The sequence below is a fragment of the Ochotona princeps genome, chromosome 21 (assembly GCF_030435755.1).
Source record: "Ochotona princeps isolate mOchPri1 chromosome 21, mOchPri1.hap1, whole genome shotgun sequence".
Lineage (NCBI taxonomy): Eukaryota > Metazoa > Chordata > Mammalia > Lagomorpha > Ochotonidae > Ochotona > Ochotona princeps.
Window position 1 is genome coordinate 26,351,022 of NC_080852.1, and position 24,067 is coordinate 26,375,088.

The 24,067-nt window shown below is 56.4% G+C and overlaps 4 protein-coding genes and 1 pseudogene across 11 annotated transcripts in view; 3 read left to right on the top strand and 2 right to left on the bottom strand.

The window, feature by feature from the left end:
• The first annotated feature begins 918 nt into the window (after nt 1-918).
• Nucleotides 919-9,275, top strand: UBA7 (ubiquitin like modifier activating enzyme 7). Of its 3 annotated transcripts, none has more exons than XM_058678766.1 (24): nt 919-1,005; nt 1,084-1,252; nt 1,340-1,474; nt 1,559-1,665; nt 1,955-2,045; nt 2,151-2,286; nt 2,484-2,581; nt 2,677-2,814; nt 3,242-3,424; nt 3,586-3,693; nt 3,845-3,925; nt 4,051-4,209; nt 4,307-4,472; nt 4,553-4,749; nt 4,838-4,902; nt 4,995-5,178; nt 5,251-5,325; nt 5,559-5,703; nt 6,232-6,314; nt 6,483-6,575; nt 6,650-6,841; nt 8,347-8,439; nt 8,528-8,628; nt 9,081-9,275. In XM_058678766.1, exons 1-24 carry the CDS (start codon nt 950-952, stop codon nt 9,208-9,210), a joined length of 2,985 nt encoding a protein of 994 aa, XP_058534749.1. In that variant the 5' UTR covers nt 919-949; the 3' UTR covers nt 9,211-9,275. The 3 variants fall into 3 exon arrangements, with proteins under 3 accessions (XP_058534749.1, XP_058534750.1, XP_058534751.1); XM_058678767.1 differs by having other exon boundaries at nt 4,054-4,209; XM_058678768.1 differs by lacking the exons at nt 919-1,005; nt 1,340-1,474 and having other exon boundaries at nt 1,030-1,252.
• A 158-nt stretch (nt 9,276-9,433) lies between these two features.
• On the bottom strand, nt 9,434-11,646 carry INKA1 (inka box actin regulator 1). 2 transcript variants are annotated; one of them, XM_058678570.1, is made up of 2 exons: nt 11,436-11,646; nt 9,434-10,275 (listed from the first exon to the last, which is right to left on the bottom strand). In XM_058678570.1, exon 2 carries the CDS (start codon nt 10,243-10,245, stop codon nt 9,478-9,480), a length of 768 nt encoding a protein of 255 aa, XP_058534553.1. In that variant the 5' UTR covers nt 10,246-10,275; nt 11,436-11,646; the 3' UTR covers nt 9,434-9,477. The 2 variants fall into 2 exon arrangements, with proteins under 2 accessions (XP_058534553.1, XP_004581530.2); XM_004581473.2 differs by lacking the exon at nt 11,436-11,646 and adding an exon at nt 11,031-11,365.
• An 896-nt stretch (nt 11,647-12,542) lies between these two features.
• On the bottom strand, nt 12,543-12,673 carry LOC118760328 (U4 spliceosomal RNA; annotated as a pseudogene).
• A 1,484-nt stretch (nt 12,674-14,157) lies between these two features.
• Nucleotides 14,158-20,532, top strand: CDHR4 (cadherin related family member 4). Its single transcript, XM_004581472.2, has 19 exons — nt 14,158-14,327; nt 14,642-14,826; nt 14,952-15,114; nt 15,211-15,302; nt 15,500-15,610; nt 16,156-16,259; nt 16,421-16,560; nt 16,776-16,959; nt 17,039-17,192; nt 17,345-17,438; nt 17,686-17,889; nt 17,989-18,128; nt 18,357-18,507; nt 18,604-18,824; nt 19,028-19,170; nt 19,544-19,600; nt 19,689-19,776; nt 19,921-19,951; nt 20,409-20,532. The coding sequence occupies exons 1-19, from the start codon at nt 14,279-14,281 to the stop codon at nt 20,462-20,464; spliced, it is 2,367 nt and encodes a 788-aa protein (XP_004581529.2). The 5' UTR covers nt 14,158-14,278; the 3' UTR covers nt 20,465-20,532.
• Nucleotides 20,533-23,189: 2,657 nt separating this feature from the next.
• Nucleotides 23,190-24,067, top strand: part of IP6K1 (inositol hexakisphosphate kinase 1) — a 35,512-nt gene continuing 34,634 nt past the window's right edge. For 2 of the 5 annotated variants that reach the window (XM_058678868.1, XM_058678867.1), the window contains exon 1: nt 23,816-24,024. The gene's annotated coding sequence lies outside the window, so the exon portion shown is untranslated. Of the gene's footprint in view, nt 23,324-23,814; nt 24,025-24,067 lie in introns of those variants that run through there. The other 3 variants (XM_058678866.1, XM_058678869.1, XM_004581470.3) reach the window with 3 other exon arrangements.

Below are 24,067 nucleotides of genomic sequence, written 5' to 3' on the forward strand. Positions count from 1 at the left end.
GGAAATGGCCCAGATGTCCATTAGAAGGCGAATGAATAAATACATGGCGCAATGGAATACCATCCAATAGTTTAAAAAAAAGAATGAATTATTGATATAGGCTACAACCTGTATGTACCTCAAAAACATGCTAAATGAACGAATGTAGAAGAACAGAAGAGGTCACATTTTGTATGATTAATTTTTTTATGGAAGGCATATTAGCATTGTCCCACACAGAGAGTAGGGGATTGGGTGATAATCATAATGTCTTGCCGGGTGATGAAAAAAATTTTAAGCTAGAGAAAGGTGATAATTGAACAACACTATGGTTGTACTGAATGCCACTGAATCATAGATTTTAAAAAGTTAATTCTATGGTATGTAACGTTTACTTCCATTATTTAGAACAAAACAAACAAAAAAACCTTATGAGAGCACTTGGTTTTGCCTCCGTGGAGTTTTGTGAACTATGGTCCATTCTTGAAATAACTGGTCCCAGATCCCAGGAAGGCAAAAGAATGCACTTGCGTAAGGTGCACATGACTTGTTTGTGCTATTCTTGCACCTGCTTTGTGCGTCTGTCACTTCTAAGTTAAATACAACAGAAAAATAAGACACATGAGACTGTGGGTTCCCCGGGCCTCCCACTCTCAAGTTCTACCTTCAGAGAGACTGGACAATTTCCTGGAAGTCCTGGAACTCACCCCAGTTCCTGACTGGCTCACCAGTCTTTGCCTGTGTCCTGGTCTAGGGAGGCGGGGCCAGTTTAACTTTCAGTTTTGTTTCTCAGTGGAGGACAGAGGAGCCAGCAAGACAGCTGTCAGCTCAAGTGTCCTTGGCTCCTCTGGCTTTGGTGCCTGATCATTTGGGATTGCAGAAGAGCACTAATTTCTGCTGACTCCTCTGGCATCACTTCCCACCCCAAGCCCCCTGAGTGCAGCCGCCACCACCAAGCCCGACACCAAAGATGAGCATCCTGGAACCGTCTAAGTTATTGGATGAAGAGTTATACTCGAGGCAACTGTGAGCACCACGTGGAATGGGGGTGTGGGATGGGATCTCCCATCCTCTATTACCTGCCTTCTTCCTTCACACTCACAGGTATGTGCTGGACCCACCTGCCATGCGAAGGATTCAGGAAGCCAAGGTCCTGCTGTCAGGGCTGCAGGGCCTGGGAGCTGAGGTGGCCAAGAACCTGGTCCTGATGGGGGTGGGCAGCCTCACTCTGCACGATCCCCATCCTACCTGCTGGTCTGACCTGGCGGCCCAGGTAAAGGTTCAGGGGAGTTATCAGCTTCCAGATCAGGTTGGGGCAGAAGTCTGTGAGCTGGGGCTGCAGCTGGACCTCTCTCGCTAGTTTTTGCTCTCTGAGCGGGACTTGGAAAGAAGCAGGGCCCAGGCCTCGCAGGAGCTCCTGGCTCAATTCAACGAAGCTGTCCAGGTGTCTGTCTATGCAGGTGACATCACTGAGGACCTACTACTGAATTTCCAGGTGCTTCCCAGGCCAGACTAGCTCCCTCCTCCAGCCCTCTTTGGCAGGGAGGTCTGGGCCCTGCTGATCATGGTGTCCACCCAGGTAGTGGTGCTGACTGCCTCAACACTGGAAGAACAGCTGAAGGTGAGCACCTGGTGCCACAAGCACAGAATCTGCTTCCTGGTGGCAGACACCCGGGGCCTGGTGGGGTGAGTGAGACTGTCTAGCCTGCCCACCCCCTCACATTCAGTACCTGGACCTAGTGCTATCTTAGGCTCCAATCTTGCTCTAGTCCCTTCACCCCCCGTTCTAGTTCCCAGTCCCACCCACCTGGCTCCTCCACCCCAGTCTCCAGTCCTGCTGCAGATACTCTCAAATTCTCATGCTCAAGCCTCTCCCAGAATTCCCTTCCCAGTTCTGGCCCTCCAGGCCTGCCCTAGCATCCCCTGTCCTTGACAAACCTGCGAGTCACCTCAGCGACCATGCCACCCACCCCAGGCAGGTGTTCTGTGATTTTGGTGAAAACTTCATCGTGGAGGACCCCACTGAGGCCGACCCAGTGACAGCTGCAATTCAACACATCTCCCAGGTGGGTGCTGAGGGGTTGGCCTTCATTTGCCAATCAGAGAGAAGCTGTTGTGGGCCTGTGGAAGACAGATGCAGGCACTGCTAAACCAGGCTGCATCCTACCCAGGGCTCCCCTGGCATTCTCACCCTGAGAAGCAAGACTGGCACCTGCTGCTTCTTTGATGGCGACTTGGTGACTTTCTCAGGCATTGAAGGCATGGTTGAGCTCAATGACTGTGACCCCCGGCCCATCCGTGTGCAGAGTAAGCCAGTCCCAACTCCTACTGCTGGCTCACCACCCAAGTGCCTGTTGGGAGTGAGCAATTGTTCTTAGGGGCAGGTTCTCCTTCCACTGTCCTAAGGGAATAGCAGTGGCTAGGACCCAGATGCAAGACAGGAGAGGACATAGGCACTGTTTAGTTCAGAAACCGCACTTAAACCTGTCTGGATCTGTCCCCAGAGGATGGGTCCTTGGAGATTGGGGACACGACCACCTTCTCCCATTACTTGCATGGCGGAACTGTCACGAAAGTCAAGAGAGCTAAGACTGTCAATCATGTGAGTGCAAGTGCCTCTGAGGGTGGAGAGCCAGGGACTTGGTCACGGTTAGGGGCCTGCCACATTCTGGACACTGAGCCAAGCATCTCCTGCAGAAGCCCCTGGACACTGCCCTGCTGCAGCCCCATGTGGTCGCCAAAAATCTCCACCGGACCCATTGCCTGCATCAGGCATTCCACGCACTGCACCAATTCCAAGACCTTCATGGCCGGCTGCCCCAACCCTGGGATCCTGTGAGTGACCTCTTTCTTGGACCCTACCGCTGGCCTCTCTCTCACTGGGGGCTTGTCTGCCAGGAGGCAACAGGAATAATTCACAGATCCAAGCAGGGATCCCAAGGCAATTTCCTCACTCAAAAAGGAGAGGCGAGATGCCTATCATAAGAGGCTAAGTCCACGGACATGCTGGGCATCACACAGTCCTGTAAAGCATGTAAATCTCCACCCTCAGATCCAGGCTGGAAACTGCACCCACATGGGTGAAGTCTCCTGGACCTTTGGTGCTAGGTAGCAGGAATGGGGTCAGCTCTTCTCGCTCAGGCTTATGGCTCCTACCCTGTGGGGGAACAGGGTGCAGGGCAGCCCAACGGGCTCTTTTTGGGAGGGGAATGGGGGTGGCATGAGGCTGAGGGTGCAGTGCCCATGGAATCCCATACCACAGGTTGATGCAGAGGCGGTGGTGTGCCTGGCACGGGCCCTGGAACCACTGAAGGGGACAGATGAAGAGCCCCTGGACGAACCACTGGATGAGGCCCTCGTGCGGATTGTTGCTTTGAGTAGTGCTGGTAGCTTGAGTCCCATGGCAGCCATACTGGGTGCAGTGGCTGCCCAGGATGTGCTGAAGGTGGGCACAGGCAGGGAGAGGGGTGGGTGTGGGGAGTTCAAGGTGTGCCAGAAGGCATTCGGCCCCAGACAGTGATTCTGGTGGCTGGGTATAGCCTCCAACCAGGATTTGAGAGTATCAAGGGGTGACAGGAGCCCCCAGACTAAGGCGCCAACCCACAGGCAATCTCCAGGAAGTTCATGCCCGTGGAGCAGTGGCTGTACTTTGATGCCCTCGACTGTCTTCCGGAAGAGGCGGATCTCCTTCCCAGCCCTGAGGACTGCATCCCGGTGAGAGCTTGGCTGGCTTAAATGCAACTTTGTTCAAAATCAGGGTGGTCACTCATAGTTGGTCCCAAGGTCCCGACTCAGAAAACCCCATGTAAGAAGCAGCAGGCCAGGCCAGTGGCCTCCCCTGACTGACCTCTCTGTGTGTCCCTAGAGAGGCTGCCGTTACGACGGGCAGATAGCAGTGTTTGGGGATGCTTTTCAGAAGAAGCTAAGCCACCAGCGCTACCTCCTGGTGAGCTGAGGGATGAGTCAGCGCGCGTGCGCGCGCGTGTGTGTGTGTGTGTGTGTGTGTGTGTGTCTACAAGGGCAGGGGTGGGTGTAGGGGGCTGGCCCCCTGGCTAAGGCTGCCCCTGCCAGCAGGTTGGTGCGGGTGCCATTGGCTGTGAGCTGCTCAAAGGTTTCGCTCTCGTGGGCCTGGGAACTGGAGGCAACGGGAGTGTGACTGTCACTGACATGGACCACATAGAGCGCTCCAACCTCAGTCGCCAATTCCTGTTCAGGCCCCGAGACATTGGAGTGAGTGCTGGCCCCTCCCCCAGGTCTGTCCCAGTGGTCTTCTCACCATGTCCCTGCCCAATGCCTCAGAATCCAACATCTGGCAACCACTTCCCAGAGACCTAAGGCGGAGGTGGCTGCAGCAGCTGCCCTGCATCTGAACCCCGACTTACGGGTGACCGCGTTCACTCACCCACTGGATGCCACCACAGAGCATGTCTTTGGGCACCGCTTCTTCTCACATGTGGATGGTGTGGCTGCTGCCCTAGACAGCTTCCAGGCCCGTAAGTGCTCACCTTTGGAGCTCAGCCTCTTGCCTCAGGCTGTGCCAGCCCCTGTTCTGATGTTCTACCACCCTTACCAGGGCATTATGTGGCTGCCCGCTGCACCCACTACCTGAAGCCACTGCTGGAGGCAGGCACAGAGGGCACCCAAGGCAGTGCTACCGTGTTTGTGCCACACGTGACTGAAGGCTACAAAGGCCCAGAGTCAGCTGAGGATGACACCTACCCCATCTGTACTGTGCGCCACTTCCCTAGCACAGCTGAGCACACCCTGCAGGTGGGGAGCACCCTGGAGACCCCCCGATCCCCATCAAGCCAGCTGCACTTCCCCACCTGACACTTCATCATTCCTCCCTCTGCCACAGTGGGCCCGGGATGAGTTTGAGGGTCTCTTCCGGCTGCCTGCAGAGACCATCAATGGCTGCCTGCAGTAAGGACAGAGGCAGAGGTGGATGGGGGGTCAGGGTTCCAAGCACCAGCAACTGCCCAGCTCAGTAGCAAACCAGGCTCCTCTCTCGGCAGGCCCCACATTTCCCTGGAAGACGTTGACGGGCCACAGACACTGGCTTTACTGCAGCCAGTGCTAGGCGTCCTGAAGGCGCGTGCGCAGACCTGGGAAGACTGTGTGGTGTGGGCGCACGGCCACTGGCAGCTACGCTTCCACTCTAGCATCATCCAGCTACTGAAGAGCTTCCCCCCTGATAAAGTGGGTGGCTGGAGCTGGGAAGCGGAGGGCTCAGACGGACTAGACTGAGCCCAGCAGCCTCTGTTTCCCTAGGTGCTTGAAGATGGAACTCCGTTCTGGTCAGGTCCCAAACGGTGTCCCCAACCCCTGGAATTTGACGTTGACCAAGTGAGTGAAGTCCCCTAGGGAGCCCCAACATAGAGACATAGCGCCTCAGAGCGGAAGGAGGCACTTCTGCATAGGTGCTGAGAAAGATCCGTGACTGTGTCCCTGGGGTATCCCCATGTGAAGCAGAGACAGCCAAAGGGATTCCCAAATGGGCAGAGACCCCCTCACCCTATGCCCCCAGACATGCCTGTTTTATTACCACACCCCTTTCCCTGCTCTCCATGTGGCTACAGGAGACCCACCTCCTCTTTGTGCTGGCAGCTGCCAACCTGTATGCCCAAATGCATGGGCTGCCTGGCTCACGGGACCAGATTGCACTCAAAGCGCTACTCAAGTCACTGCCACAGCCTGACCCACAGCTGCTGGCCCCTGTCCCAGGTATGGCTCCAGAGCTGGCTTGGGCTCCTGCTAAGTTTGGTGAAGTTCTTGGCCCTGGACAACCGCTCAACCCCAACATTCCTCCCATGCTGTCACTCATTGGCCTGCCCCATTCTCAACCTGTGCTAAGAAGGAAGACGGGATGTGGGAGCCCTCTGGCCAATCTGCTGTCCCTCATGTTTGACCCTGTGCTCTGGACCCCAACATGCCCTCCCTGTTGCCTCCTCCATGTCCCAGTTCTTTCAGTAGATTCTCAAAAAATATATAAATAAATAAAATTTAAAATTGGGTCCTGGGACTTGCCAGCTCTGATTCCTGGGTCAGGACAGTCATCAAGGTCATGTATGTGCATGTACACACACACGCATATACAGATGAAGGCTGGGATTCCTGAGGAAAAACTGTAATACTGGACAAGAGGCTACCCGGCTTGGTCAAGGAATTGTAAGCAATAAGCTTGGCAGTGACCAAGCCAGAAGAGGATGGGAGCCGGGGCTAAGGACTGCTCCCCATCTCTTCCCACGACAGGCCCTGAGCCATTGAAGGGATTGCAGGAGGTCCTGGGAGTGTGGCACGAGCACCCTCCTCTGAACCCACTGGTATTTAAGAAGGTGTGTGCTCCCATGGGGGCTGGAAAGATGGTATGGGACCCTTTGGCTTTTCTTCCTGAAACAGTCCCCTCTCGCTGAGTCTTGGCCTGGTGGATGATCAGTGGAGAGGGGGATGCTCCCTCCACCCGGCTGGCTGCAGCTAAGAAGCACTGGCTGTGACTGTTACAGGATGACGACAGCAACTTCCATGTGGACTTCGTGGCAGTGGCAGCCACCCTGCGATCTCAGAACTACGGCATACTGCCGGTCACTCGGGACCAGGTAACCCTGTGCCTTGGGGCTCAGGCCAGAAGATTCAGGCTCAGCCTTTTCCCTAAATCTCTGGTTGTTGGCAGAGCAAGCGGATTGTGGGCCAGATCATCCCAGCCATTGCCACCACCACAGCAGCTGTGGCGGGCCTGGTAGGCCTGGAGCTTTATAAGGTAGTAGATGGGTCACGGCCTCTGGGTGCCTTTCGTCACAGTCAGCTCTACCTGGATGAAAACTGCTTCATCCGCTGCGTGCCTCCCACACCAGCCACCCAGACGGTGAGTCCTTGACACCTTACCCCACCCCCAGGAAGCCTGGGCTTTCCTGCTTGCACAAACTAAGTGGAACAGCTCCTTCCCCCGCTCCCCCAACCAGCGGCAGGCTCTCTCCTGTACCTAGACTGTGGGGGAGTCCGCAAAGCCTCCTGGCAGCCTCTCTCTTGCTAGCAAGCCAGGCTGGGACCTGTCAGACACAGGAAGTGGCCGTCAGCTATCCCCACCCCCTAGCCCTCTGCAGCCCAAGGTCTGAGGAGCTGCAGCTTTAACTCATTAGTGGAGCCAGACAGCCCCAACAGCCCCTCCTCCCTCCTTCCCTGGAGTACCCCTGGGGAGGGTGGGGAGGTGGGGGAAGGAGGGCCCCAGCACCAAAAAGAAAGTCTGGCTTCTCATGCACAGTGTCTTTAAGCTGGGTTTCAGGGTAGCAGACTTACCACAAAGGGATGTGAGGACTGCAGCAGCCCTGGCAGGGAGGGGTGCTTGGTATGCGTTCATGTCACAGGTGTGAGTAAACCAAGCTCTGGGCACCCCTGGGGTGTGGGCATGAAGGAAGTAAGCTTGCACATCTGTGTGCCAAATGGGAGTGCATGGATGTGCACATGAATGCACACACATGGGTGTTCCTGAGAGTGTGAGCCCAGCTACTGTGGTTGTTGGCATTTCCTTGGGGCACAGGACATGGGAGTGGATAGAATGCCCGCACCGGGAGAGAGGGCAGAGGTCATGGGCCAGACTTGGGCTTTTGCTGAGTCCCTCTGGCCGTAGCACACAGAGCCCCTTTGTGAGGTGCCCCACCTCTAAGCACTAGACAAGCTGCCTTTGTCTGCATAAGGGACAGAGAGGGGGAGGAACAGGAGCCCCATCTTGCCCCCCAGTCTAGTCTCAATTTGACCCTCCATGTGTTTCTGTGCAGAGCTGGCAGGGCCCCTGTGTCCTGGCCTCAGGCTTCGTGCTGCCCTCCTGCCCTCAGCTCTAAGCCCCAGAAACCCAACACTGCTGAAACAGAAGGAAAAAGGGGACAGGGAGAGAAGGCCTCTAAAGATCATGTCCCTGTTGGGATCTCTGGGCCAGTGGGTCCCTGAAGGTCACTGTGCCTTTAGCAGCTGGGTGCTCTGGCAATAAAGATGGAGGACAGGATGTGCCCCCAGCTCCTAGCCCTGCATTTGAGGAACCAGCAGTTTTATCAGAGAGACTGCAGCAACCTCACTGGTGCTTCCTGAGGAAGCCTCACCCCCTTGCTCCCCGCCCCCCAACACAACTGGCCTGTGTGATGGATAGTCTGTTTCCCTGTGTGGGGCCCCCTGGCCCCATTTCCTGTGCTGGCCCCAGCATGGCTGGGGGTGGGGGCTGAGACTCTGGGCCCAGATCCCACCTTCCACCCCCTCCACTGGCTCCGGCTTCCTGCCTCTGGTGCAGCTCCTCCCCTAGGAAAAAGCTCCTAGTAACCCACCGGATAGGGGTTGGGGGTTGGAAGTGAGAAGTCTCTCCTCCCCACGGCCACCTCCTAGTTCCATCACCTGAAGTGGACATGTTGGGACCGCCTGAAGGTGTCTGCTGGGCAGCCGGAGAGGAATCTGCAGTGGCTATTGGCCCATCTCCAGGTCTGCCTTGCCCCATCCCTGCCCAGGTGTGCCCCCAGGCCCACCCTGGCCTAGGCATGCCTGCTGATGGCATCTGCCCTCTCTCCAGGAGCAGCATGGGCTGAACGTGAGGATGCTGCTGTACGGTAAAGCGCTGCTCTATTCGGCCGGTTGGTCACTCGCAAAGCAGGCCCAGTGCCTGCCCCTCAGGTGAGCTCACACCCACACCAGGCCCACATGACCACGGAGGTAGAGGAGGGGAGCCACAAGGCCCCTCCTCTTCCCACCCCTAATCCAGGCCTCTCACACCTTCCTGAAGTATTTGACCAAATGGAGCTGGCAAATGGGCTGGGGGCGGGGCAAGGGTTGGACCTGAGGAGGGGCCTTCAGGAACAGGCCTCATGGTCACCCCACTGGCTCCTCCACACCCTGCCCAGCCTCCCCCGCCCCCCAGCACAGCCCATTCATTCCCGGGGGACCCACGGCTTCCTGCCTGCTGCCGGCCCCTCCAGCCTCTCCTAAAATAGTTTCAGATGTTTCCTGTCTTGAGCTGCTCCACTCCTGTCCCAGGCTCCTGATGTCTCACCAGCACCCTTTCTGGTCCAGGCTAGGCTGCTCCACCATCTGCCACAGCTCGCCTACTGTACCCCTCTTCCTCCCAGGGTGACAGAACTGGTTCAGCGGGCGACAGGCCTAGCACCCAATCCCTCGCTGCAGGAGCTGGTCCTGGAGCTGAGCTGTGAGGGTGAGGAGGAGGACACCGCCTTCCCACCTCTGCACTTGGAGCTGTGACAGTGGTTGCCCTGCATCACCAGCTGTGCTTGCAGCAGGCACTCAATAAATGCTTGCTGAGGAAAGGTGAGAGAATGCAGTGTGGTCATGCACGTGGGCGTGACACAGGCGTGACACAGGCGTGACGGGCACCCTGCCATGGCTCTTCAGATGTGTTTGCCTGGGCCGTGCCCCGCAGGGCTGAGGTTGCCTCCTGCAGCCTCAGAGACAGGAGCCTAGAAGGTCTAGAAAAAGGCCTTTATTGTCCCCGTCTGGGGTACAACAGGGTCAGAGGTAGCTGTCGTTGCAGATGATGGGCTGCCGGCTGCGGCAGCTCATGAGCGCTGCGAAACGGGACACATCCGTGGGCAGCTCAGGTTCTGGGCGAGGCGGGCACGACAGGCGCTTTCCTGCCATGGCCACCCGGCGTGCCCTGGCCAGTCGGCGCCGTAGCTGCTCAGAGAGGCCAAGCAAGAACTGGGGGGGGCGAGCACGGGCCCGGGGTTCACCTCCGTCACCTCCCTCACTAGCTGCCTCCGGCAGCTCCATCCAATTGTGAACCAAGTCAGCGAAGCAATTGTCCCCTAACACCAGGGGCTGGCGGCTGCGACCCCTGTTGAGCAGGGCTGCTGTCCAATCATCTGCTTCCAGTCCCTGCCAGTGCTCCAGGCAGGCGTCTGGGGTGGACTTGGGTCGGGGACGGCAGGTAGGCCGTGCGTCCGCAGCAGGAGCCCTGCCGGACAGGAGGCCACTGACAGACAGGCGCTGGCTCTGAGGGCGCCTTGGGGGTGCCGGGCGCCGCCGTAGTACTGGCAGTTCCTCCTCTCGCCACGTGCTGCCTGACACCTCGGAGAAGCCGGAGTCCCAATCCAGGGCATGCTCCCTGGGGCCCCCAAGGGCTGTACCCCGATCTTCTGTCACTGCTGCCTCCTCCTCCTCTTCCTCCTCCACGCAGCAGATAGAGTCTTCTTCCAAGACATCTGTGGCTTTGAGGGGCTGAGCAGTACTCTGCACACTGGGGACACTTTTGGGAGGTGGATGCAGGGGCCCAGGCATAGGTGGTGAGCCAGTATCTCGGCCACACAACTGAAGTGAAAGAGAAGGCAGAAGTTGGAGGGGCATTGCTTGTCATCACCCCTGGCTGCCTGGCTTAACCAGCCCTAAGAGTATGGGGTCCTGGAGAGCTCACTAGGCCCACCGGCCTGAGCAGCAAGGCCATGAGGGGGCACTGGGCCCAGCATGAGGGTGCTGGCACAGGCAGCTCCTGCGGCTCCCATCCGCCAAACTGGTGGCAGTACAGCGTGCTATAGCACGCAGGGCTGGGCAAGTTGGTACTCGCCACCGGCTGGCAGGCAGGGTTGAGGGCCTACATTGGGAAGTAGGACCTATCAGGGCTGAGGTGGATTTTCAGCTCCCCAAAGGCCAAAACGTCTTTCAGAGAAAGACACTGCTTCTGAGAAGTGTAGGGAAGTGGCACAGGCCTGCCGGACATGAGAACAACTACAGCAGTGCCATCACCTCTGTTGTCCCTTGCCTTCCCTGTCCCACCCCAAAGGAAGTGCTCCCCCTCACCACCACGTCCCTCCTCTCCTCCCCAGCAGCGTGGCCAGCTGGGCGACTGTTACTTGATGCCCTGAGCAGCTCCCTGCGGGCCCCCACACCCCACCCCACCCTCGCGCCGACGACACCAGACGCGGGCCATCTGGGCCATCCGCCCCGCCCCCATCCTGTCTCTGAGGGGGCGTGTGGGACCACCCAACACCAGCTCATTGTTCTGGCCGGACGGCAGCCGGGCACCCCACGCGAGTCCGCAGGAGCCACACCCGCTCCCCCAGCCTCACCAGTTCGCAGCGCAACTGACTCAGAAAGCTGTCAAGCCGGGCGCTGTGCATGTCCGCGCCGGTGCCCCCGCCGGGCCTGCTGTCTCCCTTCTCCTCGAGTCCCGGCGGGAGCGGCGCAGAGAGGGCCGGGCCGGCCGGCCAGCGGCGCCCCTGCCCTGCGCCTCCCTGGCTCCGCGGCTCGTCGCTCTCCGTAGCGCCCGCCGCCGCCCCAACATCTGGCAGCCGCGCCCCGCCCCCTTGGGCTGCCGCACCGGGGGCGGGGCGGGACGAAGACGACCACGCCCCTCGGGCTCCGCCCTGTGAGAGCGGGGCACCTCGGAGTCACCTCCTTAATTCCGCAACGGCCCTGGGGCAGGGCCGGGACCCCCTTGACGCCCCGCGAGGTTCTCCTGTCCCTGCGCTCACCGCTTCCCGCAGTGGCCTCAGGCTCCTTGTCTGTCCCACCGGGGAGCAGCGGTCCCTGCAGGAACCCCGTGCTGCGCCCACGTGCGGGCCCCGCTCATGCTGTGGCCCACTCGGAGCCTGGCCCGCTCCCGAGGCCGGCCTCGACAATTCCTGGAAATGATGCCATTTGGGGTTGGGCCCTCCCGAGGACCACAGGACCTCAGGCAGCCGCCGGGAGAGCGGCGTCCCAGCCGGGCGAGGCGGGCCCGCCCCCTGCTGGTGAGCGGCGGCAACTCCGGTCGGTCCTGCACCTCGCACAGACCCGGAGCTGGGAGGGTCAGAGCCTGGCCTCTGAGGCCATGCAAGCAGAAGTCAGGCTCGAGGGTGGAGAGACTGCAAGCAGACAAGAAACATCCTGACATGGGAAAAACGGGTCAGCCTGGACGAGGGCACACCCAGGGGAGATGACATCGTGATGCAGTCTCGGCCATGTTATGACCTAGGGGTTGAAGCTGCCACCTGCCACGCCGGTATCCCATATGGGCACTGGTTCCAATCCTGGTTGCTCCACTTCTGATCCAGATCCCTGCTAATGGGAAATCAGTGAAGAATGCCCCGAGTCTTTGGACCCCTGTCACCCATGTGGGAGACCTGCAGGAAGTTCTAGGTTTCTGACTTCAGTCTCACCCCGCCCCTACAGTTGCAGCCATTTGGGGGAGTGAAACAGTGGATGGAAGATTCTCTCCCTGTCCCCTGCCCCTCACCATCAGTTTACCTTTCAAATAAAATAAATACATAATTTTTAGAAAGGGGGTGGGCAGAGGCAAACATTTTTAGCTTAGTGGTTAATTCATACAGATCCCACATCTGGGTACCTGGGTCTTAGTCCCCACTCCAGCTCTTCATCTCAGCATCCCACTAATGCAGAACTTGTGAGCCAGAGGCAATGTCTCCCCCTTTGTGTTCCCAGCTCCTATTTGGGCTCTTGCTCAGCCCCTGCCATAACACCCTTTGGGAAGAGAATAAATCAGAAACTGGGAAGCATACAGTGTGTGTGTGTGTCTAACTGGCTCTCTCTGCCTCTGAGGTGAACGTGTAAATGTTAATTTTTTTTTTTTTTTTTTTTTTTTTTTTTTTTTTTTGCCAATGGTGACTATATTTCAAGTTGTCACGGCGGGGTATTGGGAAAAGTTTTCAATTAGCAATAATCGCGCCTCGGATAAACCTCATTGGCTACAGTAGTGCCACTGCGCAAAGCTATGAATGTTAATTTTTTAAGAGGGACCTTCTAGGCAGAGGAGTCAACCAATATGAAGACCCTAGGAGGGCCAATGTTGTAGCGCAATGAGTTGAGTCACTTGGCAGTCTCAGCACCACAGCCTCTTCTCCAGCTCCCTGGCAGCAGATGACGGCTCTAGTGCTTGGGCCCCGATCATGCATGTGGGAAATCCAGATGGAGTTCCTGGTTTCTGTCTTCTGTCTGGCCCAGCCCAAGCTGTCGCTGCCCTTTGGGAAGTGAACCAGCAGCTCTAAGACTTCTCTGATTCTGTCTCTCCTTCCCTCTGTCACTTTTGCAAGATAATAATCCTTTTTGAAAAGCAAATTAGATCTACTAAAAATGAAATGAAGTAAATACAGCAAAAGTTACATCTCCATGATTGTTAAAATCTGCACGCCTAGATCAGGACATGGGGGCACCTGAGGCCACTCCAGGAAGCTACCTTGTGCTCCCCGCCTCCCTGTCCCTCCCCTCATTGATGGATATTCACCATCAATAATCGTTCTTTTCTTTTTTTTTTTTTTTAAGATTTTTTTATTTGTTTTCATTGAAAAGGCAGATATACAGAGCGGAGGAGAGACAGAGAGGAAGGTCTCCATCTGATGATTCACTCCCAAAGTGTCCACAACGGATGGATGGAGCTGAGCCAATCTGAAGCTAGAAACCAGGAGCTCCTTTGGGTCTCCCACATGGGTGCAGGGTCCCAAGGCTTTGGGCCATCCTCAACTGCTTTCCCAGGCCACAAGCAGGGAGCTTGATGGGAAGCAGGATGGCTGGGATTAGAACTGACGCCCATATGGGATCCCGGCGTGTTCAAGGTGAGGACTTTAGCCACTACGCTATCATGCTAGGCCCAAGAATCGTTATTTTCATCACTATCACCAATGGTTCCTTTTCCTTGTTAAATGTAGAAAATTTTAGAGGGATTTTGTTGATAGGCTCAAACTCTTTCATTTTATTTAAAATAGTAATAGAAAGGGACAGAGCTATCTTGCATCTACTAGTTCACTTCCAAAAGCCTATAGCAACCAAGGTTGGGTCAGGTGGGAGCCAGGAGCCTGGTAGCAGGGACCCAAGTTCTTGTGCCGTCCTCTAGTAGGCGAATGGATCGGAAGCTAAGAGTGCACCAAGCAATTGGGGTGTGGGCTTCCCAAGCAGCAACTTAACCACGGTGATAAATACCCACTGATAGACTCAGAAGTCATGTGCCGATGGTGTTGGAATGGTGGTGGATGGTTGGAGTGCAGAATCAGGGAAGTAGCAGATCTTGGGCACAATTTTCCTGGGCACTGGGCTTGCTCTGTCTCTGAGGACTATGGGACCAATTTCCCCATGAGAGGCTGTATCCTCCTACATCCCCTTAGGGTTGTGGTCAGGAAAGGGAATCGCGAGAGGAGTGTGGAAAATGGGATTCTCCAGGCTCTGTAAGCCTGCAGGGACTGGAGCTCTCTGCATCAGGGTTGGGTGGAGCTGGGATCTGGAAGCCCTGGGAGGCCCAGCTGTGTTTGAGCAACTTACCTGGCAACCTGGCAACGGGGCAGGCCTGACCAACAGCCTCGTATACTGTCTGTGGGCTTAGGCCAGCATGGGGCTTCTCAGGCTCCTGGTGCTCATTTTGGCTCTGATTGTCTCTGGTGAGGAACTGGTGGGTGAGGGAACACCAAGTTTTCCTTGAAGTCTTGACCCTTCTCAGACAAGGTGCCATGGAGGACCAGGGGCTGGGGAGGAGAGCAGGGGGAGAGATGGGGTCTGAACCCTTGATCCTCATTCTTTATTTTTGGCTGTTTCACCTCTTTACTCTTTCTCTGTCAACTGTCAGAAGCAGAAAGTGAGTAAGGAAGGGTTGTGGCGGCTTGGCCCCGGTTATGGTCAGGTCTAAGTCAGAGGGGTTCATTGATGGCTTCCTATGCGTGGTGCTTACAATCTTGAACTGTCTGCTTTCCCACAGATCTTTACAGCCTGCCCTGGTTCATAAATGTCTCTGAGACCCAGGGTCCTGGCACCGTTCTGCAGCCCTTCTCCTTCAACTGCTCTGCACCCACGGCCAGTCTGGAGTTGCTCAGCGTGCAGCCGCCTACCACCTTCTTCAACCGACCCAGTCTGACCAGGTGGCAGGGGAGCTATGTGGGCAAGGCAAGTGGCACTGGGACAGCTGGGGGCACAAAGGCCAGACCAGAGATTCCCAAAGCCAGATGTGTTAGGAGGAGGAGGAGACAGAGCCTAGACCCCATGTGGCACTGCCCACCCACCCACTCCAGGTGACCTTGAGCAGCTCGGCTCGGCTGGATGCCCTGGAGGTGAACCACTACGAGCTGCAGCTGCAGTTCACCTGTGGCAACGTGGTAACCCAGGGGCCACTCTCTGTGGATGTGCTGCGGGATCCCAGTCGGATCCGGTGTGTTGGCCGGTTTGCCAGCCCAGGTGAGGCCTGGCAGGGGTGGAGAATGGGGACAGCAAACAAGGGGACAGGGTTGGCATGGCCCTTCACAGATTCTTCCTACCCTCCTCTCTGTCCAGCTGGGGAAGTCATCCAGGTGTTAGAGACTGTCCCACCTGGGGCCCGCCTCTACACTGTGCTGCTCCCAGGCCTGGAGCTCCAGGGAGCCCAGGTGAGTTGTGCAGTGGGAAACAGAATGAAGGGCCCTGCCTGGCCAGGCCCAGCCTGCAGAGGGATTCTGTAGTACATGGCTGAGCCTCTGAAGTCCATGAGGGCTTGGAGAGAACCATGGATGGCTGTTCCTGTAGGGGACATCTTCAAGGTGGAGATCTTCTTTCTCCAATTTACCCCACATCTCTGTGTTGTCAGATGAGCATCGTCAGCTCCCAGGACCCTCCACACTTCCCTGCACCTTTCTCCATTAATGATCAGGGTTGGCTGCAGGCACCAGCCCAGGGCCTCAAAGGCCAGGCACAAAAGGTAAGCGTAACACAGTACCAAGGCCTGGGTGCAGGGTATCCATGGCTTTGTAGCACTGCCATCTTCTGAAAGTTTGTTCTTGGCTTCCTCAACAAATACGACCTCTCATGCCTGTACCCCCCCCCCACCTGGAGTTTGTGAAAGTCGAGGGGTCCCTGAGTCTAAGATCTCACAGACCCCGTCCTAAGAAGGAGAGTACTTAGGGCTGTCATACTTGAAAAGGAAGTCCTGAATGGAGTCTGGGGGTTGGAGAAGTCTGCGTTCAAGAACTTCCACCTCTCAGTCCCTGGCTCTGGGCCACTCGAGGACAGTAATTCCCACGATCAATGACTCCTCGCTCTCTTTCCAGGGCTATTGGCAACCTTACAGCAGGACTCACGGCCCAAAAGTGCAGGGCTCCCAGGAATACTTGTCAGCAGAGTGACAGGGCCCAGGGATGAGGGACCCTGGGGGTTCCTTGTAAGGTTGACATTTCAGGGAGAACTGAACACAAATGTGCAGGAGGCCAGGCCCTGCCGTTCTTCCCTGTGCTGTGTGCCCCACAGGTCTTCCAGCTGCGGATCTCAGTGTCGCTTAGGCGAGGCCAAAGTTGCCAAGGAATGGTGATGGTGAAGGTCTTGCCGGCTCCCTCCAGCCAAGTCTCCTTCCTGTAAGGTTCTCCTATGCAGAACTGTGGGAGACAGGGCCCTGGCCCCAGGGCAGCAGGAATACTAGGTCTCCCAACTCCCCCCACCCTCACCCCCACTGAAGGAATGAGGCCCTAGGGGAGGAGCACCATCCGCATGAGCCGGTGTCCTCATTTCCATCCAGGCAGCAGGCCCAGAATATCACTGTTCCTGACTCCTTGGGTCCTGGGACAGAAGTGTTTCGCGTCCAAGCCCAGGGCTCCTCCAATGTACGCTACGAAATCGTCTCCCCCGTGCCCAGCACATTCTACTCCATTGGACCTGGTGAGGAGCAAGGGAGTTCGGGTACTGAGGTGCCTCAACGGCCAGCCCTGGGGTGACCCTTGTTACCTACTAGTCTCCTGCACCTGGCTTGGGTGCAGGAAGAGGGGGCATGAGTGGTCTCTCCCTTCCTCCAGTGGAAATGGGTGGTTGGGATTGGGTCTGAGCCAGAGGTGGGGCTGAATTAACTCTGTGTTCTGGCCTCCCATCTTGCCAAGTTGATGGTGTGATCCGGACCACCGCGCCTTTGGAATTGGCTCCTGCCCAAGGCGCAGCGGTCAGCAGGCTGCAGGTAAAGGCCTTTGAGCAGTTGCAACCCCAGGCTGGTGCTGAGCTAGAGCTCACAGTGATCGTGCAGGCAGCCAACCGCTGGCCCCCACGCTGCCTCCCTGCGCTCCTGGTGTGAGTGCTGGGGCAAGCTTGGGGGTGGGGGTTGGGCCAGACACCCCCACCTTGCCACCCACCTGCCCTCCCCTTCCAGCACTCAGATCCCTGAGACCACGCCTGTGGGCACCCCGCTGAACACCCTATTCTGTGCTGACCCGGATGCTGCTGACACCCTCCTTGACTACCAGCTATGGTCCCACAGCCCTCTCAGCCAGGCCAGCCTTCAGCTTCGAGACAGGGTCTTGGAGGTACCCAGCCCCCTGCTCCCAGGGCCACTCACAGGGTGCTTGGGGTTGGACCAAGAATCTGGGGGAGGGAATTTATGGTGGTTGTGGGAAGGGCCTGGAAAAGAGTCAGGGTAGTCCCTGATCGGGACTCACTCTCTGACCAATCTGGTCAGGTGAACACCACACTGGACTGTGATGCTCCTGGGGCCTGCTTGCAGCATGCAGCCTCCATCCTGGTGCTTGATGGTGGTCAGCCTCAAATGACCAGTGAGTGACCATGCCCAGGACAGGGCTTTCCCCCCACCAATTCCTGTCTGTGCAGGACATCTCTCCCCCTATCCCCTTCAATGGAGCAGAATTATCTCCAGTTCATACTCCTGGACAATCTTTTCCAGTCTCCCAGCAGGGGTGGGCTCTTGTCCACAATTCCCTCCCCTTCCCCTTCCCCTCCTCAGACGCCCAAGGCAGGACTGGACACCCCAGGCCGGAGTTTTGACTATCACATGACCCCCAGCTGAGGTGCCAGTCCTGGTGATGGTGACACTGGTCAATGAGTTCTCCCCAGCCTGCGCACCACAGACATTCCGTGTTCGGGAGGATGCAGGGCCCCACACGCTGCTGGGCTCCGTGGTTGGCACAGATCTGGATCACCCATACAACAGCATTGAGTACTACGCCTCTGGGGGCCCTGCCACCTTTGCTGTGGATCGTCTCAGTGGTACTGCCACTCAGGGGCTGGTTTGGAGGGCGGGCTCTGTAGACTGAGGCTGTGTCTCCTCCCACACCCTCACCGCCCCTCCCCTCCTGCCTCTTCCAGGGGAGGTACAGCTGCTGGGACATCTGGACTATGAGCAGCAGAAGTTACACAGGCTGGTTGTCCTACTGATTGACCATGGCCAAGACCAGGACCCCACCCATCACCGCTCAGGCTCCTGTACCATTACCATCGTGGTTGAGGTCACTGGGTCTTAGAAGGACTGGGAAAGCCAAGCATTCAAATCACCTGCCATCTGGCTTTCTGCTTTTCTCAGTTTCTCCCACTGATTGGCTGGAGGGCACAGTGGGCAGTACACCTCAGGCTCTGGCTGTTGGGATGGGTGGAGGATGGGGGAGAAAGTCCCTGGGCTGGCCTGTGGGTCTAGGGTATGGACTGCACCCAGGCCTAACTTGGCCTCCTTACTCTAGGATGTGAATGACCACCTGCCTGAGTGCGAGCCCCCCTTTCAGGAGGTCACTGTCTACACTCTCCTGGGCCAGAGCATGGAGGTGACAAAGATGTCATGCCACATCCCCCAGGAGCCACAGCGCCTGGCTTTCTCCTACAGCATTGTTAAAGGTGGGGCCCTGGCACAGGAGGCACCCACGCAAGGCTTTGGGCAAAGGTCAGGTCAAGGCCAGCTAAGGAACCTTTCTGTTGTTACTCTGCTTTCAGGGAACAGCCAGAACCAATTCAGCCTGCAAGGGGCCGTCCTCATGCACAGTGGCCCCCTCCTGGGGCTCCCCTGGCCGGAGCAACCCCAAACCTATGAGCTGCTGATCCGGGTGGCTGATGCGGGTCCCTCTACCCCCCATCTCAGCACCACTGCCACTGTTATTGTGCATCTGCTGCCCTGGAGGGCCAGTACAGGGGCTACCAGCACCCACACAACCACAGTGAGGGGCGTGTGGTTAGGGGTGGGTGGAAGAGAAGATGCTGGAGGATGAGTGGGGAGACCCAAGTGTTCCCTGTGGAACAATGGGGAAGGTGTTGCAGAGAGCTGCGTGCAGAGAGCCTGACAATATGCAAGAATGATCCTGGGGTATAGGACAGCCAGGCTTCTGCCAGGGCAATGGTGAGGCTGTGTCCCTCATTTCAGGTACCCTCAACGATAACACCCCTGCTTGTGACGGGCACAGAGGTCTTCTGGAAACCAGAGGCCTGGTTTGTGGCAGTGCTGACGGGGACTGGCGTCCTTGTCATCTTGGCTCTGAGCTGGTTCTTTAAAAAGCTTCTCCAAGGGTAGGGCTCCTATTCTTGCACCCCCTGCTTTTATCTGGCTTCACCCAAGATGCCATGAAAATGCCCATGTTGGTGGGCACACAAAACTGATACTGAGGAGGACCTTCCCTCCAGAAACCTTCCAATTAGAATCTGAGAGACCCTGGGAAGAAGTAGCTCCCACTGATGGCAAAGTCCAGTGGAGGGGGGTGACTCTGGGCTCAAGGCATGCATGGAGCACTGATCCCTGTCCTCCACTTGAAGCCTACCTTGCTCCTAGAGACCCTTCATCCTTCGTGGGTCTAGGTCTTCGTGAGACAAATGAATAGTGCTGGCTGGTGGAACCTACAGGCTTGCTGCCCTCAAGGGTTGGTCCCTCCTGTTGGCATTTTAGGTTGACCCAGAGGCTACAGGCACCCAGCAAACCAGCACGGGCCATGTTGCTAAACAGGTCTGTCTCTTTGACTTGCTTCCGTGGCTGGGAGCGCCACTCTGGGGTTGGAGCCTTCTCCTATACTCTTATTCCTCCTCTTTCCCAGCATCCAGGCAGCCGAGGGGTCCTTCAAGGGGTTTGCAGAGGCATCAAAGATGGAGCTGCCCCAGGCACCAAGCAGCGTCATGAGCTTGGTTTGTCAACTCCCCATGCCAGCCAGGGGGCACTGCGTCTGCTCCAGAGCACTTCCCTGCCCCACCCCCTTTTCCTTGCTGGGTCAGGGTGGAGTGGGGAGGGGTGGGACTCTGCTAGTCACCTGCTCTCACTCTTCTCTTTAGCGGCATTTTGATGGCAGAGCACAAGACTCCCGTAAGTCCCCTTTTTGGGTGTGGATTCTCTCCTCATCTTGGGATTTCCTCCTATCACATGGCAACTGCCACCTACTTTTTCCTGAATGGGGTCTGCACTCACTGCTACACCCCCTTCGGTCAAACTTTGCCAAACATCTTGATCAGATCTGGTCTTGCCTGTGGTGGGAGGGGAGATGGTGGTCAGGGGAGAGGCCTCCAGTAGTGATTAATGTCACTAGTGTGACACAAGTGAACCGTGACAGAATAATCTGCCATTTGCCTAGGGAGCGGGGATCCAGTTTTGGAGGGTCAGACTGAAGTTGATCTGCTGAAAGGAGTGGGGAGGATAGGATGAATCCCAGTGCAGGTGGAGAAGTGGTATCCCATCTAGGGTCCTGGGATGTCCCCTCAGGGGAGGAAGCCAGTCCTGCTGAGGCCAGCAGGATCCTCCTTTTCTCTTTGTTGTCTGGGTTTGGGGACAGGCCAAGATCACCTGTTCAACACACGTCCTGGACCCCAGCGCTGGCTCTGAAGACAAGCAGCTGCTTCACTCCAGGCGGGAAGGCAGAATTTCTTTCTCCCTTGATCATGGGCTTTGTTTCTCAGTTAATTCAATAATAAACAAAATTACTGACAGAAAAGTCCTGACCCTGTCACTCATCTGTGCAAGAAAGGCTGAGATTTGCACTCCCTTGTTCTCACTTGGAGCATTTCCTTTGGGCACATCCCAGGGAGAAGCAGGTGATTTCTGCTATAAGAAGGCATTGCACCAGGGCTGGCACAATTGGTCAACTGGCTAATCCTTGGTCTGCAAGCACCAGCATTCCGTATTGCTCCACTTCCAATCCAGCTCCCTGCTATGGTCTGGGAAAGCAGTGGAGGACAGCCCAGAGCCTTGGAACCCTATACCCATGTGGGAGACACAGAAGAAGTTCTTGGTTCCTGGGTTTTGGATCAGCATTGGTTGGGAGTGAGTCAGCAGGTGGAAGATCTTTCTCTCTGTACATCTGCCTTTCAAAAAAAAAAAAAAAAAAAAAAGCCTTGTGCTGGTGTCTCTGGTTCACTTTTTCCTTCAGAGGTCACCTGTTTCTTGCTCCTTTTAAGGGGAGCACACTGTGTGTGTGTGTTTTAAATAAACTTACTTTTTAATTCCATTTTCCCACAAACTTGACAAATTCATTTTCTTTTAAAAATTTTTTAAAGATTTATTAATTTTTATTGCAAAATCAGATATAGAGGAGGAGAGACAGAGAGGAAGATCTTCCATCCGATGATTCACTTCCCAAGTGACCGCAACTGCCAGTGCTGTGCCAATCTGAAGCCAGGAGCCAGGAACTTCCTCCAGGTCTCCCACACGGGTGCAGGGTCCCAAGTATTTGGGTCATCCTCAACTGCTTTCCCAGGCCACAAGCAGGGAGCTGGATGGGAAGTGGGGCTGCCGGGATTAGAGCTGACACCCATCTGATATCCTGGCACGTTCAAGGCGAGGACTTTAGCCACTAGGCCACCGCGCTGGGCCCAAAAAATTAATTTTCATTTAATTTCAGAGGCAGGAGAGACAAACGGAGAGATTGATGGGGGAATAGCTTTTCGTTGGCTGGTTCATTTGCCCACATACCTGCAACAGCTGGGGTTGAGTTAGTCAGAACCTGGAGTCTGGAGGTCCATCTTGGTCTCCCATGTGTGTGGCAGGGGCCTGAACATGTGAGCCACCATCTGTTACCTTCCTGGATGTACTTTATTAGGAAGCTGGATGGGAAGCTGAGTGGCTGGAATTTGAACCCAGGTGTACCATCCTGGGATGCGGATGGCCCACTCTGCCAAAAACCTACCCAGGTATTTCTTTGGGGGAAACAGGAATTTTTTTGTTGTTGTTGCTTTGTTTTGTTTTTGGTTTTGGTTTTCCTCTCAGTTGAGGTAAGGGAAGACTTGAGAACTCTGTAGCTTTCTGGACCTGTTGGGATCGACAGGTCAGAGGCTTTGAGCCTCTTTCTGAGGGGTTTCCCCTGCTTCCTCTGCACTTGACTGTATGCTGAGCCAAGCTGGCCTGTGGTACCCTAGAGGAGGGCAGACCTGTTGGGCACAGTGCTGGTCCCCTCCCTGTGTCCAGCCTGGCATCAAGTCTCAGGTTGCTACCAAATCTCCAGGAAACTTGCTGTTAGGTGACTGCTCCTCTGCAGGGGTACCCCCAGGCTGTCTCAATATTCCTCCTCTGTAGGTCTGCAGCCTGAACATCTCTGGGCACGGAGGGACTCCAGTGTCCTCCGTGGGGAAAATGCTCTTCATGGCGGCTCCCATCTAAGGACAGGTGCTAGTGCAGACTTCAGGGACTGCCACCTGGAAGCAGGCAGTCCTAGAAAGTGGCTGCATGTGCTTGGGTACTTAGCCGGCTTTACGCATTACATGCAGCTACCTGGGACACAGGTCCTTATCTGTTCATAAGAATCTTAGAAAGAGACAGACAGAAATGGTAAGTAAGGTAGCAAAGTTTAGTGAGGACGGGCATCTGTCAAAACAGACCTGAGAGAGCATGCCCATTTGGACTAGGTTAACAGATGGTGATAATGCTTGATGAAGAGAATACACCTACCTAGCATGTCCGGCAGGCATCTTGGCCAACAATTGACAGCTGAAAGCAGGCTGCGTTCTGCCTGGGATGGCTAAGCCTGTGGGGTTCAGGTCTTTCCACTAATCCTCTTCCCCTCCAACCTGGCTGCCTGGATGAAAGGTTTGCTGGGTGTGAAACAGGTGAAATTCCTCCCAAGCGTTTTACTACACAATGATGTTATCAAGCTGGGCTGCCTTCTTGGCAGAGAGGACTGGTGGGGAGTGGGGAGGAGCTGGGACCACCAATAAAGTCATTGGGTTTTGCTTTGTGGTGTAAAATGCCCTGAAGCTGCTACATGTCTGTTTTAGTTCCAGTTTGTTTTCCTTAGGACCCTTTCTCACTGATTTCTGCCTCCCTCACATAAGGATTCCTTTCTCGTTTATTCTCCATTCCTGAGAAGCTCATCGTTGGTCCTCATTTTACAGATGGGGCAAGTAACTAAGGCAGGCGGCAGACTCACAGGTCTCAGCTACGGGGTGGGGGGGAGGTGGGTGTGGCCTCAGGTGGTGTGACTGTGTGAGGTACATTCACTATAAAGTCAAGCCGCTGGGTGAGCAACTTCCTGCGCCTCACAGTGTGGCTTGGAGACAGGTCAGAGGATCTGCTCACGACTAGATGCTCGAGGGCGGAGAAGCAGGACTTCCCACTGGTGTGCCCCGGCTTCTGAGAAGACTGAATGCTCGGCAGATAAAGGGTGGGACAACAGGAAACATGGCACCTCGGCACCTCTGTCGGGTGAAGGGGAAAGGCGAAGAAGACGCCAGGAAGAGGTCAGCAGGACAGGTACAAGACCCAGTGCCTCCACTCCAAGAGGTGGCGTGACTTCTCATATCCTCATGTGCAGCCCCCTTCAGGGAAAAGAAACAAACACACACGGCATATGGCAGACATTTCCGTGTGTGTCTGTGTTTGTAAAAAAAAAAAAAAAAAGCACATTGGGGACAGTCCCCAACTTGGTATGTGTTTGTACGAGAAGATGCGGCCAGTTCCGCACGGCCGACACGCACGCAGGTAAGCCAAGGGCGCTACGGCCTTTGAGTCGCCAGCTGAAGACCCGCGGCCAACTCTGGGAATCGCGCGCGTGCGCTAACTCGTGCCGTCACAGTCACGTGCCTCGGGCGTTCGGCACGGGTCTGGAGAGGGAGTTTCTGACTGACAGGCCAACCGACCTGTCAGCGGGAAGCATTTTCCCAGGCATAGGGCAAAGAGACTGTTGATTGGGGATATCCTCAGCGGGGGGCGGGTTCTTTGCCTTCTTGGTTACTATGACGCCCGGCCCCCGCCCCCTCGGCTGGCCGCCATCTTGTTGTTGATCCGTACCCAGTGGGCAGCGCCGAGAGCTGGACCGTGCGGCCGGTGCGGGGCCGCTGCTGCGGGTCTCAGCCACCTGTGCTGCCTGCCAGGAGGAGCGGGCCGAAACCTGGAGGCCCAGGGGCCCCAGCTCCCGTCGGGAGCCGTGGGCGTCTGCTGTCCGGGCCGGGCTGGTGAGTGACAGGAGCCGGGCCGGAGAAACCAGCCTGACGCCCA

Bases quoted from the DNA above. Each gene is read 5' to 3' on its own strand.
- INKA1 (XM_004581473.2), bottom strand. From the start codon at position 11,081: ATGCACAGCGCCCGGCTTGACAGCTTTCTGAGTCAGTTGCGCTGCGAA. The intron at 10,276-11,030 runs GTGAGGCTGGGG...CTTTCACTTCAG, and splicing joins GTCAGTTGCGCTGCGAACTG to TTGTGTGGCCGAGATACTGG.
- UBA7 (XM_058678766.1), top strand. From the start codon at position 950: ATGAGCATCCTGGAACCGTCTAAGTTATTGGATGAAGAGTTATACTCG. The intron at 2,815-3,241 runs GTGAGTGACCTC...CCCATACCACAG, and splicing joins TGCCCCAACCCTGGGATCCT to GTTGATGCAGAGGCGGTGGT. The intron at 3,425-3,585 runs GTGGGCACAGGC...GCCAACCCACAG, and splicing joins CTGCCCAGGATGTGCTGAAG to GCAATCTCCAGGAAGTTCAT.
- CDHR4 (XM_004581472.2), top strand. From the start codon at position 14,279: ATGGGGCTTCTCAGGCTCCTGGTGCTCATTTTGGCTCTGATTGTCTCT. The intron at 16,260-16,420 runs GTAAGGTTCTCC...ATTTCCATCCAG, and splicing joins TCCAGCCAAGTCTCCTTCCT to GCAGCAGGCCCAGAATATCA. The intron at 16,561-16,775 runs GTGAGGAGCAAG...CATCTTGCCAAG, and splicing joins ATTCTACTCCATTGGACCTG to TTGATGGTGTGATCCGGACC.